At 33.5% G+C, this 18,049-nt stretch overlaps 1 protein-coding gene across 1 annotated transcript; it reads right to left on the bottom strand.

The window, feature by feature from the left end:
* Positions 1-6,381: 6,381 nt before the first annotated feature.
* On the bottom strand, positions 6,382-11,854 carry LOC132557039 (tetraspanin-11-like). Its single transcript, XM_060221504.1, has 8 exons — positions 11,708-11,854; positions 10,322-10,522; positions 9,578-9,652; positions 9,098-9,214; positions 8,356-8,449; positions 7,673-7,824; positions 6,788-6,871; positions 6,382-6,460 (listed from the first exon to the last, which is right to left on the bottom strand). The coding sequence occupies exons 1-8, from the start codon at positions 11,852-11,854 to the stop codon at positions 6,404-6,406; spliced, it is 927 nt and encodes a 308-aa protein (XP_060077487.1). The 3' UTR covers positions 6,382-6,403.
* Positions 11,855-18,049: the final 6,195 nt, after the last annotated feature.

Here is an 18,049-nt window from a genome sequence, read left to right as displayed (position 1 = left end):
TTTCAAGTTTACCACTTAATTTAATAAGTGAGAATATTTTTTGTATCAGAGGTCTAAAGATATATTTTGCAAAATTGACTCCATGAATGTGGGTTTGGATCCAAGTGAATGTCCTTGACGAACTTTTAATGTGAAAGTTTATTGTGTTTAAGGTAATGTAAATGTAAAATCTACTGAATCCCCAAGAAACCCACCCTTGGGTAAAAATCAAAGGTGTGTCATTAGATACTAGCAGCTTGAGATTCTCAGGAAAATGAAAAACATGTCAGTCTGTGCTGTCAAGATTGTGTTCTTGGGAAAGACACCTTACCGCAATGACATATGATGGGCCTCCCATATACTGTTCAGTGAGGTAACCACAAGCTACTGCAAGGAGTTCTTAAGGGAGATAACCCAGCAAGCAAACAGACATTATTACATTATCTCATGTAGACTGAATGACTTTATTTTGTTTTAATGAATAGATTTGACATACTTTCAAAGTCTTATACATTGAAATTTTTTATTAATGCATGTTCACTAGTTTGACCCTTTCATTACTTTATACATTTACATCATGAGTGTTTTGATGAGGCTGGAAACTTGTCCGAGACACTAGATCTTACCATATTTTCTATTTTTCCTGGATATCTGTGTCAATCCCTTTTTTATTATCTTTCAGTTGTTTTATTTTCAGTTAGAATTATGATTTTGTTACATGTCAGTATCATCTTCCTGTTTTTATGTACAAGTGTTGACATCTCTGTGAGTCCCATATGTCTAACAAAGTGAAAACATTCTGTTGGTGGCAGAAAGAGACTTGCCTGTGTCACAGGGACATGAGACTTACTTACAATCCAGGTGAATATGAACACATCCTAGCATGTCACAGGGACCTGATAATTTGTTACAGTCAAGATGAATATGGATCTATCCAGATTTGTCACAGGGACTTGAAAATAACCTACAGTCCAGGCAATCTGATTAAAATACATATCTTAATTTACCACTCGAATGCCTTCCCTTAATGAGCATAAAGTATTGGAGTGGTGAATTAAGATCTGTATTTTAATTGACAAGCCTGATATGTTTGCTGTTTGTTTTGCTGTGGTTATCACTCAGAGTACAGCCAAGGCCATTTTGAATTGAGGTGTCTTTATAATATAATAGTTGTCTTCCTTGCTGAACAACATACAGGAGTCTCGTCGCAAGCCATCCTTGGCAGCTAGGGTAGTGTCTTGTCCGTTCAGTTTCTCACCTTTTACAACACCTCAAGAGAGGAATGACAAACCACACAACTCGGATCTTTATCTAAGACTTCCTAAATGAAGTTTTTCCAAGTGTTTATTTTTCATAAATAAATCTTGTGGTGCGTAAGTATAATCATCACTCATCCTTTTGATAATGATAATTATCTGATAACTAAGTCATTTTCTTTTATTTAACCTCCTATATCCTTGGCGCATCTCCTACACAGGATTGCCTTGTTAGCTTATAAACAAGGGGAAGTAACTCTGGTAGATAGAATGGCTACAAAAACAAAAAAAAACAAAAGCACTGATGTATCTGCAAAACATTTAATGACATTCATCACAGAGAAAGTTTGACCAGAAAATGACGATCACTATACAACAGACAAAAGTAGTATGTACTGTTAACAAAATGTAGGTAATAAATCTGTTTTATCTATTAAATTTCAATAAAACTAGATTTTATCAGATTTGCTAATAAAACATTATAATATATAAAAGTTTGTTCACTGAATATTACACAAGGCAATAATCAACCAATTTCAATTTTTGAAAATGCTGTTTCCTAACTTTTAATACACCATATTGATATTTTTTTAGATGAATGTCCAACAATTCTCGACAAGAAATTATCATTTGTACCGAAGTTCAATAAAGGTGGGATGCACAAATACAGAAGAAAATAACTATGGTTTTAGACTTCTTTTTTACACCACAATAACACACCCATATTATATAAAAATTCTTCGATATTATGCCTAATGTTTCTGCCTTATGGAAAATGCTCTAAAATGCAAAATATTTAGAAAATAGTGATTTGTGGAGCTAATAGCCTTTTTTATCTGCTTCAAGTTTACTGCTTGCTGATGGTCTTCACAATGTCAAAAAGTATTGAAATTATTAGAGAAAAAATCTAGATTTTTCATAAATGTCTTAAATTTCACCTTTTTTCTGCCATTCTGGATAGGGATAAGAAAGAAATAATTTAGTGTTCTTCCCTATCTTGATTGCAGTGAGACAAAAACTTATAGTTCTGTACTTATTGAAGAGCTGAAATATCTTTATATCTTTAAAGAGATGGAGGTGATTAAGTGTTGAAAACTTGGATATATATATACATACAACTAAATAATCAATCGAAGCATCACGTCAATCAATAGATGTCATACCACTGTTTCTGATATGTTTACCTGGAGTGATTATATAACTCTCAAATTAACTATTATTTCTTAACAATTAATTTGTACCCCTGAGAAAAAAATTGCAAAACATGAAAAAAAAATAAATTCTATCAAATTATGTCTGAAGATGTTGTGTCTATATGAATTTTTTCATAATACAGTGTTAACAAAGAATAACATCTGCTGACCTCAAGTTACAAATATGAAATTCATTCAGATAGAAAAAAATGACTCATCAGCAGTGTTCCTTAATATAAATTATGTAAATGCAGCACTGTTTTAAAAAACGACACATAAAGGCAAGTCAGGGTCAAATGACTACTTCAATAGAGATGACAAGCTTACTTGACATTGTATTATACTATAAAAGTTTTCTGTTATTTTGATCTTGGAAAAAATAGTGTGATAATGAAAATATATTTCTTGAAATTTATTGACAGAATCATTTTGTTTTCTGATAAATAATTGCTTGTTTTTTTACTTTTCAAACAAAACTACCTCGATTCATAAAGATATTGTAGCCAAAGTTTTAAAACCTGTTATATAATTTCAGGCACCAAAAATGTATTTTATTTGTGAAAATATTGTACATATGAAGCTTTTAATCAAAGGAATGAAATTAACCTACCAATATATTTTTGTTTACTGGAGCAGTAAACTTAAATTATTGTTTGTAAAATCTTCACTGAAATTTCCTTGATATTATCAGACATCGGAAATGGTTTTGGTGTGAAGATATCGACATGTACAAAAATGCTAAATTTAAAAACCTTCATCTTCAGGAGAAAACAATACCCTGATTATTAACAAACATACATTGTTTAAATGAAACATAATTGCAAGTCTATATAATGATTAGTATTACAAACTTGAAATGTACAAATCTTTGCCCTAGGAAATTACTTCCCATCAGTACTATCAGTATTATGCATTTGAATGAGTCAAGTGGAGGTTCAATAGCTCCGAAATATTTACTACTTTGAGCAAACATTATTTTTAAACATAGAAAACTGCAACAGTGTCTAACTCTACATACAAATTACAAAACATTTTACAATTTCAGTACCACATCTTTTGCAACTGCATATTTCTAATTACTATATAAAACAAATCTAACAGACTGAAGATCTACTCTATTTCAGTAAGTATGAATGTACACCTTAGCGAAAACAACAAATCAGGAATTTCTCCTTCATCAACAGTAATTAATACTCTAACTTTACAAAACAAAAATTATACCCTTAAATAACATTAGTGAAGTTTCTGTTTATAAAAATTCCAGGTAAAATCTATTTCAGATTTCTGACCTAATATACTGTGTATATAGAAACAAAAAATAAATTTTTACAACGATATTACTGCAGAAATTTCATCACCAAGAATATTGACAATGTTCAAACTGCATTTGCACCACACTCCTGGGCACCCCCAAAAACACAGGGACCCAAAACCACCCTCTTCACAGATCACAAATAAGGATAATCCAGGAATTTTGTGGATGCTCTTAACCCTACTTTCCGTTTCCTAACACACTTTAATCTTGTTCTGGATTATGTTAATCTTTTCACAAAGTTGTTAGATTTTATGAGTATATATTAAAATTCCAGTATTTTTAATATTCTACATGTAGAGACAGGTAACACATACAAAACAAAATGCTGAATTAACAAGATTGTGTTAATAAATGAATAACAAGTGATGAAATGACTTGATACAGCACATCACACAGTTGGAAAAAAAGAGAGAAAAAAAACACATCAGTAAAATACTTGAAAAAAGAAATCCATCTATAAGAATCACTATGTCATAAAAATTTAAAATAAGGAAAGAATCTTGAGGTGAGATTTATTCATAGGAGACAACAATAAACCACCTCTAACAAATGACTAGGACTAAAATGTCTATTCATCACATCAACTTGAAAAGTTTTGAAATTTGTAAGACAAACAGTTTAAGAATTCGTGAGATATAATTGCCACAACAATTGCAGAAACTCCCATCCCCATTCTTAACACATGTTCTGTAATTATCGAGAATGTCACCTCCAACAAAAAACTATTGTTGATCAGTGGGATTCAAAACTAATACTGTATTTCACGGTCCCATAATAAGCCCACCCTGTACCTTGATCATAAGCCCCTTTGGCTAACTGCAAAATAATCAAAATATTTCAAACAGGAAAATATAGAGAAACAATAGTTTTTTATATATATATACTGTGAAATCATTAATTTTCGCAGGGTTTTTACATTCCTTAACTTTGTACTCATAATCAGTGAAGTCCTATATCTATGAGTTGTAAATACTGAAAATCCACAAAATTTAAGCCCCACGAAAATATCTGATGTTACAGTAACTCTTTGGACGGAGTTGATGACTTACTGAAAATAATATATTCTATTCATGAACATCAACACAAGGTCAACACTCAATTAGGTACTTTTTACAAAATACTCATTTAAAATAAAATGAAAAAATAATGGAAAGTTAAAATAAGCCTTAAGGAGAGACAATTACATTTGATCAGAGAAAAAGAAATTCCTAGAATTCAACAAAATGGAATTACTATAAAATACTAAACTTAAATAACATCATCATGCGTATATAAACATAGTTAAATTTTCCAAAGTGAAATCATGGTAAAGTTTGAAAGTTGTCAGTATCCAGTCCAACAAAATACATTAGCCTTGATAATTTACTACTTCCTTTTACATTAAATATATTCAGTAATAGACATTTTTTTTATCTATATATCAAATCTATTAACATAAATAGTTTAACAAAATAAATCAAATTATTCAATATTTTTCTATTCAAACAATCAAATCTTTAAAAATTTTCCATCTATAATCTTATTTAGCTATTTATAAATATATTTATCCTTTTATAAATATTTTTTAATTTATAAATATATTTACTTATAAATACAATATTCTTTGATCTGTTTGTAACTCTGGTTTCTATGTTAGTATAAAAACATACCAACATTTAGTTAGTGATCACATGAAATATCAATACTTAATTTTGGTTTTTACTAAAATTACCAGGTACTTTTAACAATATCAAAACCTTTACCAACATAAAATTAATATTTTTTCCCAAAACCATGACATCTTATTATTTTTCTTACATTTTTTTTTAAATAAAATGTCACCATTTTTACATTGTTGACTTCCTGAAGCCTAAGGAAGCTTTAAGAAATGGCCTGCAATAAGAATCAAAACATTTCAAACAAAGCTGATCGGAATTGATCATTCTATTGACAAACATGTCAAACAAAGCTGATCGGAATTGATCATTCTATTGACAAACATGTCAAACAAAGCTGATCGGAATTGATCATTCTATTGACAAACATGTCAAACAAAGCTGATCGGAATTGATCATCCTATTGACAATCCTTTTTTCCCCATTACATAAAGCTATCGGAAATAGGAGAGTATTTCCTCAAGATTACAATTCAGTTTAAAAATTTTAAAGTAATACTGTCGTCAAAATAACATCACATTCACTGCAGGTTATAAAAGTGTTTCTGTATATAATTACATACAACAATGTCTGTGTCAAATCATCAGAATGGCCGTTTTTTTCACAGACTGAGTATTCTCTCCTCAGTTTATATATTTTATCTGTAGATCTTTTTGGTGTGGTTTCAAAATTTCAAAGCAAAAAAAAATAAACAAAAAAAAAAAAAAAAAAAAAAAAAAAAAAAAAACACCTACAGGCCTGAACTGCAAATTGGTCTAATTCTATATATTGAGGCTTGCCACTACACATCTCGCAAAAAAAAAATCTGACATTAAAGACTTAGTACACAGAAAATTCTGCTTATTTGTGAATATTTACACCACATATGGCAAGTAAAAATATTGACATAATGAAAGACGAAAGACATGGTACCACAGCACACTGGCTCACAGTAGCCCAGCGGCTTTGTGAATTGATAAAATAGATCACAGATAGCTATAGATGGGTGTCTTTGAGGGTCTCTGTCTAGGTCATGTACTTCATTTTTCTGTGCAGGAAGATACTCAACGACATCTGAATAATCTACGAAAGAACAAAAGAAACATTTAATTTGTTACAAACTCCTGAAATAGTTCAAATATCTAAATGATAAATTTCAGTTTTAAAGTGATTTAGGAAGAAACTTTTAATTCGTAACAAGCTCCTGAAACAAGTCCAAATATTTGAATGTCATCAATGCTTAATTTATGTATTAGATGAACTTTTTCAGTTACAGGATTAATTTGGATACATCTATACCACTGAACTCTGGAATCTAATTAAAAGCACATAGGTTATACCAAAATACTAGAACAGAATGTTTCATCTTTTACAAATAAATTCTGATAATAAAATGTTTTCATAGCATACCATGAAAACAGCAACAATGATTGCAACTGTGCCGATGAGGATGCCGTTCTGTACCAGGTAGGAGTGTAGCTTGTCATAACAACCCTACAAAGTACAATGATGATCACATCTGTTACCTTTATGGCCTGCTTTACAGTCAAAAGTGTGTTACTTTCCCAACATGGGGAAAAATTAAGACTATCTCCTCAGTTCTAAACCAAACTTTACTACATTTTCCAAATTTATACAGACACATGCTTTTGTGAGATTCAGGTAGGAAAGATATTGCAGACAAACATATATTTGTTTCATATAAGACGAGTGGTTGAAATAACTTACTTCTGAAGCTAAATCACAAACTTTAAACCCTTATATCAGAGTGCTAAACATTTACAAACCTCATACACTTGTATATGTGTGTATTCCTTATAAATACACAAATTATATGCCAGGCGAATATATGTATTTCAAATGTAACTTTTCTATTAACTTTAACAACTTTAACATAACAATTTTCTATTCATTTTTCAAGCACACAAATATGTGTATCAGTAAAATTTCTTGTACACAAGCTTCTTATTTGAAATGAAGTCAATGGTTACCTCAGACTTTTAACCTTGACCTATAACCATCAAAATAACATAAGGTTTAGGACTCAAAAGTTTGATGTTATAGTGGGTTAAGAACTACATCTGTTCAGGAGTTCATGAGATATCTTGCACATGAGCTTAGCAGACACCTACAAATGCTCTCTTCCCACCCCCTTCATCCCTAAAAACTAAGTATTAAGTATGATTAACAAATAGGTCCTTATCAAAAAAGATGATGTAACGTTTCTATTGAATTACCCAGTGTTGGTTTACAGTTGGATCTGAATGTTAATACAGTTTGTAGTGCAAGACTTACATCCGTGTAAAGTGTGTAGCCTACATTGCCAAAATTTGGGGACGGTGGACCAACATATGGCGCAGCATTTGGTTGTGATGTTCTATTGGCTCCTCCGACACACAAATTCTTGTCTCCCTCTCCGCAGCAACTTGACGGCACCATGCTACCATCTGCTCATCAAGGTGAGAAAAAGTGGAGGTTAGTTGTATTGTAAATTTTGTAGAAATCAAGGTCGGCTAACCAATAAGTGGAGACACATAATGAATAGATCTAGAATTCACTTTAAATTCGAGTGTTTTCCAAACTTTGACAAAAGTTCTGGACATTTTTCAAGAAGACAATGTATCAGTTTCAAATTTATCACCAGATTTGAACACAAAATGGTCACGTGTCCCAAAAAATAATAATCAGTATTATGGAACCACTATTATGACATAAACTTACTACAAGGCTAATCTAAGATTGACAAGCATAGAGGTCACTCATTCTCAGTTTACATATGTTTGTAAATTTGGTCATTCATTCTTTGCATATGCTTATAAATTTGGTCTCTCATTCTCAGTTTGCAAAACATTGGTTATAAATTTGATCACTCATTTTCATTTTACAAACCATCTTTATCGATTTTTAAACATTTAGATTTTGAGTTTTCAAAATCAGAAACTGGTATTATTGATGAAATAGGAGCACTCAATACATACTAGCTATTCCGTCCAGGTACCAGTACGAATGTTTCTTGTAAATGGCCCAGGATGTGGAGCTGTTAATATTACCATAGGCACCACAGCAGCCAAACTGTAAACAGACAAATAATGAGTAAAAGTAGGCATAAGTGTATGGAATATAGTATCAGCCCTAATTCTGACGATCAAGCTCCCTTAATTTGTTGACTGGAGAGGTTGACACAGAAAGTAATGTTTTCCTAAACAAGAGAACATGATCATTACAAGAACATTTGTGGTGATGGGAAATCAATCAAAACCCACAACTGATTATCTGTTGTAATCAAATAGGCTTTTCAATATAGTTATTTGATTACATAATCGGTTGACGGTGTAGTCAATATTCATTGAAAATTAATGCATTCTCTGCGGTAGTAAGATTGTTTTTTTCTAAATTTAACATAAGATATTCTACTTACCTAGACTTAGCATAGGAATAGCAGTTGGTATCTCTACTAAATGTAATATAAATTTGTTTTTCCTTAAATGACTACAATCGATCATCACATCTGATGAGGTGATGAAGTAAACAATTGGATAATTGATTATATGCACAAACCGTCCCATCACTAAGTAGAGGTGCACATCTCCTGTTTCATTTCAAAATCCACATAAAAGAACCCAACTTTGCGTATATTTGTCACTACTCAGTACACTGTATAATATAGATAATGTAGTCCTTCTACACGAACATATGTATTAATGCAGATAAAAAACTCACAGTTTGCTGTACATTGTCCCAGGCCCTTGTCACATCACGGTTCTTGTCCAAGTGAAGATTCACACCATAGTTTTTCTTGATGCTGTTTTCAAAAGTCCGCTCCACTGTATCCTCCAGCTAACAAAGTTATCATAAATTATCATACAAAATATTACAGGTAATGTTTACAGACTGTTTTCATTTTTTTCATATATATATATATATGTGTCTCCCTTAAAAACAAGTAATAAAAACAAAATATCCCATACCAGAAATTTTTCTTCAAATACAGATTTAACAACTACTTCACAAGTCAATTAAGAATTGAATTGAAACTACACAAAGTACAAATATACTGATTGAGAGTTATTTAAAAAAAAATCAATACTTGTTACGACTAGTTTATAAATAAATCCAACTTGACATTGATTTATTTAATTACCGTTCATTAATTTCAAATGAACAATTCATGATTTCCATCACAATGATGTGAATAATTACCTCTGCAATGAAGATATATCCCAAGACTCCACCCACAAACAGCATGATTGACAGGAAAGCCAGGATGACAAGATGCTGAAAGGCAAAAACGCATTATGTAATAAAATATAATACACTTGGAATTAATTTCAACTATATCTGCTGGTTGGAACTCAGGTCTTGATCGGTCATGTTTCAGCAATGATTTTCAGTATCTTTCAGCAGTGATTTTCAGTATCTTTCAGCAGTGATTTTCAGTATCTTTCAGCAGTGATTTTCAGTATCTTTCAATCATTTTGGACACAAAACCTGTTAAGCATTTGGAACTGAAAAGGATTGGTTTGGGGAGGTTGTACTGTAGTCTCTTTACAGGTTTTGTGTCCTTATTTCTGAGTTAGATTTTCATTGAATGTTGGACTTTTTGATCACAGTAAATATATACAGAAATCTGAAACTGTATCACATTTAATTAGCTTAGAATTTGAAGGCTTTAGGATAGGATTCTAAAGTTTTGATAAAATGTGCATGGAACAAGTTCCAATAAGGTATAAAAAGTAAAGTGTAAAAGAGGTTCCATTTTGCATTTTCTATATACAAATATACAACAGCAAAACTAGCAATTCACACATTAAGGTAAAATAGAAAATAGGTACTGGGGATATTGGAAAATAATTACATATATAGACATCAACAAAATGTTAAGTAAACAGTTGTGTCACAGTTTACAATTCTATCATACTACAAGTTTACCATTCTTGTACTTACCAATCCCAGGAGGCATCTGTGGTTCTTCATGATGGCTATGAGGCCTAGGATGGTGATGAGGAAAGCCGCCATTCCGGCAGCAATCATCATGATAGAATCGACCTGGTACATGGCCACTCCGATAAGGTCGGAGATCTGTTTACTGCCATACTCCACTTCATGGGTCAGTACCCCAACAGAAAATACTGCCAAACTTCCAACCTGTCAAAAATTAAGTGTTTCAAATATTGATGAAGATCTAAGTATATTATAAAGTGAGATTCATTTTAATCATAGATATCATTATTCAATGAATTCCAGTAGTAAATTTTGAAAGTTTTTCAAAACCTTTTCAATGTACAAAAATTTTGTATGCATGGCTATACACCATAATCTAACAATTCAAATACATACTGCAAATACAAATAGGTTTTTATTATTATATTAACAAGAGGCCCACTGGCCTTATCTGTCATCTGATTATAAAGGCCTATATATGAAAGAGGCAAAATACGCTTAATTTAAATTGTTGAACTACTCTACAGCTTACAAAGAAAAGATTGTTGGTTCATAAAGACATTTTCTATAAACTTAAAAATCATATTCTTTGGTCATGCACTACACAATTGCCATTGTTCCGAACATATTGCTTGTTGAGGAAGCAAGCTACAGGCCGAATATCAAGACCCTCTGTCAAATGATTCTCAAGTTGAAGGTAAGTATCTACTCTTAATGAATGTCAGGTAAGGGTTCAGAGACTTGACATCAACTGATCACAAGTCAGTGTCTTACCTGAATGTATTAGTCAGAGGTAAGTGTCTTACCTGAATGTATCAGTAAGATATCAGTGTCTTATCTGAATGTTTCAGTCAGTGTCTTATCTGAATGTATCAGTCAGTGTCTTATCTGAATGTATCAGTCAGTGTCTTATCTGAATGTATCAGTCAGATATCAGTGTCTTATCTGAATGTTTCAGTCAGATATCAGTGTCTTATCTGAATGTATCAGTCAGTGTCTCATATGAATGTATCAGTCAGATATCAGTGTCTTATCTGAATGTTTCAGTCAGATATCAGTGTCTTATCTGAATGTATCAGTCAGTGTCTCATATGAATGTATCAGTCAGATATCAGTGTCTTATCTGAATGTATCAGTCAGTGTCTCATATGAATGTATCAGTCAGATATCAGTGTCTTATCGGAATGTTTAAATCAGAGATAAGTGTCTTATGAGAACAAATCAGCCAGTGGATACGTATAAATGTCACCTTCAGCAGACAAATGACTTGTGTAAAAACATCTTTTCACAAATGTATAATGTGTAAAAGACAGTAATAAAACCATAGTGTTTACCATCTCGTCTGTTCGTCATGAAAGTTATCAGGTGAGAAATCCTTGATATACTAACCAGAACTATGATCAGAAGAACAATAAGGACGAGGCGCACCATCCGAAAAGGCTTGGATTTTTTTTCCTCAAAATGAATACTGTCTATCTTCACCTCGTCGTCAGACTGCTGCTTGGGTCGGTTGATGTGCAACATGTTTTTACCCATGTTGGTGATTTGTGTGATATTTCTACCCTTTAGAGTTTTAACAATTAAAACTGTTAGAAACCCACAGGAAACTGTCTGGAACTTTGTTACTATTTCACAACTTCACAGGCCTTTCAAAGTCCATCTTAGGCGGAGACTAACTTTATCTGTTACACAGGACTGAAACAGAAGAAAAAATTGTTTTGTTCATTTTTGTTTATCAATAGAAACTATGACAATGCTAGGGAAACAAGACAGTTTGGTGAATTACACTCTGACATATCACATCACCCAGGTGAACAGTCATGTCTGAAGTAGGAAGTTCCAGTGACCAAGAGTGAAGAAGATAGAGTGCAGACAAACCTTTTCTTTGAAGTAGGTCAGAGGTCAAAATATAAGTCAGCATGACCGTTTTTGATAAACTTCACACCACCTCACAAAGGTGATCCCAAAATATAAGTTTTCAGAAGTATTGTAGGAGAGACAGAGTATGAACAAAGTTTTTCTTCGATGTACATGCATTTCAAAGGGGAAAATGTAGGTCACCTGTGTAATCAATATAAGACAGAAATACCCCCCCACCCCCCAAATCCTTTCAGATTACCTTCTCCTCCATTGTGAAGGATTAATTAATTATTATATTCAAATTGATTGACATCAGGTCACTACTGTGGATAGCAAACGCTTACATTTTTCCAACAAATTATACTGTCCCACATATAATAGGGTATCTATTGTTCATTGGATAAATGAAAGTTTTTAAGTGTATGCAAGTAATGCTTTATAGTTAGGATCTCCACAGACAAAATCAGGTTGTGTTTTGAATTTATGAATAACTAACCATTGATGTCCTCAATATCACTGATAGAGAAAAACATAAATTAACCATTTGTTGGATACAATGTACACTGTACTGTATTTTTAGATCAGACCAGCAATAATTAATTAGCATATTTAATCAACATTCTATAGCATATACTGACAGATTATATATCAGAAAAGTTGATAATGACATAAACATTTATTTGAATCTGTCAAACTTGTGCCTGTTGTACAGTTTCAAATTACGATAATCAAAAGGGACACTACTGCGACCAGCTGACAATATGGAAATTTGCCTTTTGTCTTCAGTACCAAGATCTCATAATCTACCTGTCCACGGAATCACTTACAGAGTAAATACATCACATTGTATGTCATCTTGTACACAGCATCATAAAGTAAGTCCAAAAGTTTTATAACAGACGGTTAAAAACTACACTGTTGTTCACCGTATCAACAATCATTTGGTAGCGCTTGTATTTGGCAGTAGGCCGACATTGTTTACCTTGACAAAATCAAACGGACTATTCCCACGTCACACTGAACAGTTTTCTGAATAACGGTAACATCTACGGTATTTTTTCTGTGACAATTTTTTCAGGTTGAGAACATCCTGAATACATCTTACGTTACACAAGATAGTGATATCGTGATATCAAGGTTACAGATAACAACATTTACCTGTATCACTCACCTGTGTCGACAGCGCTTGTTATGGCCTCGATTAGCGCCACCTGTTTGTATGACAAGGGCGACAACCATCCATCCAATTTTATTTTCTTGGAAAACCTGAAGATCACGCCATGATGAGCTGTAAACTTTCAACCACACATACACCGGAAATATTTATTTAAAGAAAATTTGTTTCTTAATATAGGATCTTACCACAATATATTTTCTTATGACTACTAAATATCCATGCGACGGACTTGGACAATATCTATATCAAGTCCGTGGTCATTCCTACAAACGTTTCGAAACCGTTTGTATAGAATTCTTTTTTGTGTTATCAATTCAAAACGCACCTCTGAAAAGGGGGTTTTGTTATAACCAGCTTGTTAATTTGTCAACTTCCCCAGGTACCAACATACCAAGATTTGAGGTCAGAATTTGAAAAAAATCAAGATTTTTAAAAATCGCGCAAATCCTAATCTCATAACAACCCATTCGACCTGAATTACATGACTTGTTGTTTCCATTGAAAAGCCTTTCGACACACTCGCATGAATACAAATATACTACTAATATAATATATATATTAAATATATTACCAACATGAAAATCGGGACTAACGAGTTCGTTTTGAATTTCGAGGTGTTATTCTGACACGTCCAAACGTAATACGTTCTGGAAATAAGCAATAGGTGTGGAATAATGGGATATAGTCTCGTAAAAAAGGGACATTTTCGTAATTAATTTTCTAGATTGATCGATATATTATCAATATTTTTGCAAAGGAGAATTATTTCCCAACTACAACCTACAATCACTAACAAGGGTAATGTTCTACAGAGACGTATATCACACACAGACACACAGACACACACACACACACACGGAGACACACACACACACACACACACACACACACACACACACACACACCTGGTTCTACCAATCAAAATATCAGGATTTACTTTTAATCCATTTCATTGCATTACTACGAAAGTGACCTACTTAGATTTCAGTTGTTTTCCGTAAATTCATTCTGATGAACATTAAAGATTTACTCTTACAAATAACTGTAGAAGACATTGAAATGGCGTACTCTAAAGAGCTCGTCTTCTAAACTTCGAAAGTCCATATACATCTATAGGAATTTGGTATCTGGAATCCAATCGCATAATATCACCCCTACAAAGCGGTTTTTAGATCTAAGCGAGGTACCAACGATCATTTGGTTAGACTTGAAATCTTTGTGCGTGAGGCTTTTCTAAAGAAGGAACACTTGGTAGCTGTTTTCTTCGATTTGGAAAAGGCTTACGACACAACATGGAAATACGGCATAATGAAAGATCTGCACGATATAGGAATTAGAGGTGATCTACCAAATTTTATTTCAAATTTTCTATCAGATAGAGTATTTCAAGTCCGAAATGGAACGACCCTTTCAGATGTTCATCAGCAGGAAATGGGTGTGCCACAAGACAGCATTCTTTCGGTTACACTTTTTGGACTTAAAATTAACAGTATTGTCAAAGCATTATCCCTTCAATGGAGAGCGTTCTTTATGTCGACGACTTCATCATATGCTATCGATCTATGCATATGAATACCATCGAAAGACAACTTCAACAATGTTTGAATCGACTACAAATTTGGGCAGATGAAAATGGTTTTAAATTTTCACAATCAAAAACAGTTTGTATGCATTTTTGTCAAATTCGGAAACAACACGACGATCCATGTCTGTCTCTCTGTGGTGTACCCATTCTGGTTGTTAAGCAAACGAAATTCTTAGGTGTAATATTCGACAGGAAATTGTCGTTCCTTCCACATATAAAATACCTTAAAGCCAAATGCCTTAAGGCACTGGATATTCTAAAGGTTGTGTCCCACACTGGTTGGGAGCTGATAGAAAAGTTTTGCTAAGACTCCATAAAGCCCTTATTAGATCAAAATTGGACTATGATTCCATCGTGTATGGATCTGCTAGACCTTCATACTTAAAATTATTAGACGCTATTCATCACCAAGGTCTCAGGCTCGCTCTCGGAGCTTTTAAGACCATGCCTACAGCATGCCCCTGTGCAGAGGCTAACGAACCATCACTATATAGTCGTCGAAATAAATTGGCTTTGCAATACACCATTCAGCTAAAGTCAACTCCTTCAAATCCTGCTTTTCCCCTGTATTTGATCCAAAATATAAAACCTTGTTTCAAAACAAACCAAAAAAATAAAAATCATTCATTTGGTATTCGAATATCCGCTCTTTTACAAAGCACAAATATTGATATTGACCAAATTCAGTCATTTGCAACAATAGAAATTCCACCCTGGCTCATGAATTCACCTGAAGTTTACTTTTCACTTCATGAAATGGTTAAATCAGACACAGACAGTTACACCTTTCGTTCATCCTTCTCGAAATTGCAGTTAAAATATGAAACATTTCTACATTTATATATTGATGGTTCAAAAGGTAATGATATGGTTGCTGCGGCCATGATTACACAAGATGAACCTGTGGATGCCGACTACCGAACAACGCCTCAATATTCTCGGCAGAAGCGCGAGGTTTCTGCCTCACCTTTGAATATATTCAAAGAAACAAAGTAATGAGACCCGTTATCCATTCAAACTCTCTTTCTGTTCTATAAAGTCTTAGCAATAGAAATATCGAAACTATTTTCATTCGTAATACCTTAATACTATACTAGCGGAAAAAGAAACGCAAGTTCAGTTTTGGTAATATAACTTTTTTATCCGTAGACCAAATGTTGTGAAATGTGACACATAAATACCTCAGTGTACTGTCCAAATAATCGTCGGTTTAAATACGGTCAACCGTGACCACAGGCGACGCTGCATGATTTGAACGGATTTTCCAACAAAGAGTGCGTCCGTAGGACTACCACGTGTTATCAATTTGAAAACCATACCAAATCCAAGTTTTGAACAGCACACATCCAGTGCACAACATTTCATTCCAAGGCGATTAAAAAGCAGCATGCCGCGACTGTCCAAAGTTGATAGGGGTATGGCTATTGCCCGAATTCTAAAGGGCAAATCACATCGTCTCGTCGCCCAGCAATTTGGGGTCCATGAGTCAACGATAGCTCGATTAGTTGGGCGTCTCTGGGCCACGGGAAGATTAGCTGACCGTCCCAGGAAAGAAGTCCACGCGTTACGACGCCACGTCAAGATCATGGCATACGGCGACGGAGACGGCAAGTCATATTGTAGGCACTCATAGTCGCCGTGTGTGTCCAAGAACAGTTAGGAATCGGTAGCGAGAGTTCAATTTAAGGTCACGACGTCCCTACGTTGGTCCGCAACTTACACCCAGGCGACGTCAACGTCGAATGCAATGGCTGCGTGCACATGCACCAAATCGGTTTCGCTTAGCCCGCTGGAGACGTGTGTTATTCACGGACAAGTCTCGGTTCACGTTGTACAGGTCAGATGGACGAAAACGTTGCTATCGACGTCGCGGTGAGCGATATTTTGATGCACGCGTTAAAGAAAACGACAGATTCGGGGGAGGGTCTGTTATGGTTAGGGGTGGGGATTTCTCATGGCGTGAAAACACCTCTCGTGATCATCCAAGATAATCTTACCGCCGTCCGATATCGGGATCAGGTCCTCGTTCCTCATGTCCTTCCATTAATCCAATCGTTGCAGCAGGATTTGTGGGTGTGTCGTACGTCCCAGCTGGACATGAGGCTCATCATTTGTGGGACGAGCTGGACATGAGGCTCAGGAAGCGCGTCAACGTCCCAAACAACGTCGCTCAGCTCACGCAGGCCCTTCTTCAGGAGTGGAATAACATCCCACAAAAGACCATAAACAATTTGACGGGGTCAATGGTAAGGAGAGTTAGAGCAGCGACTGCAGCTCGAGGTGGGCACACCCGCTATTGATTTTGATCAGGAAATGGCGTAGGGTATCCACGTTTAAACGCTATCCATGCCAACGCCGTCTGTGTTAAGACAACAGAACTTCTCAAATTTTAATCAGTAATGAGGAATTAATATAAACATCTTAACAATGATATGATCATCTATAAATCATTTGAAATATTTACCACCGGACAAAAACTTTTTATTTTTTCCGTTAGTATACAGTAAACTAAGTTTACTATTGATATCAATATCCAGTAAACTAAGTTTATTTCTGATATCAATATACAGTAAACTAAGTTTATTTCTGATATCAATATACATTAAACAAGTTTATTTCTGATATCAATATACATTAAACAAGTTTATTTCTGATATCTATATACATTAAACTAAGTTTATTTCTGATATCAATATACAATAAACTAAGTTTATTTCTGATATCAATATACAGTAAACTAAGTTTATTTCTGATATCAATATACAATAAACTAAGTTTATTTCTGATATCAATATACAATAAACTAAGTTTATTTCTGATATCAATATACAGTAAACTAAGTTTATTTCTGATATCAATATACAGTAAACTAAGTTTATTTCTGATATCTATATGCATTAAACTAAGTTTATTTCTGATATCAATAAACAGTAAACTAAGTTTATTTCTGATATCAATATACAATAAACTAAGTTTATTTCTGATATCTTTATACTCAAACAAGTTTATTTCTGATATCAATATACAGTAAACTAAGTTTATTTCTGATATCTATATACATTAAACTAAGTTTATTTCTGATATCAATAATACAGTAAACTAAGTTTAT

The sequence above is a fragment of the Ylistrum balloti genome, unplaced genomic scaffold (genome assembly GCF_031769215.1).
Source record: "Ylistrum balloti isolate Yb309-2 unplaced genomic scaffold, AGI_CSIRO_Ybal_v1 Utg370614, whole genome shotgun sequence".
NCBI classification, from domain to species: domain Eukaryota; kingdom Metazoa; phylum Mollusca; class Bivalvia; order Pectinida; family Pectinidae; genus Ylistrum; species Ylistrum balloti.
This window is presented reverse-complemented; position numbering and strand designations above follow the sequence as displayed.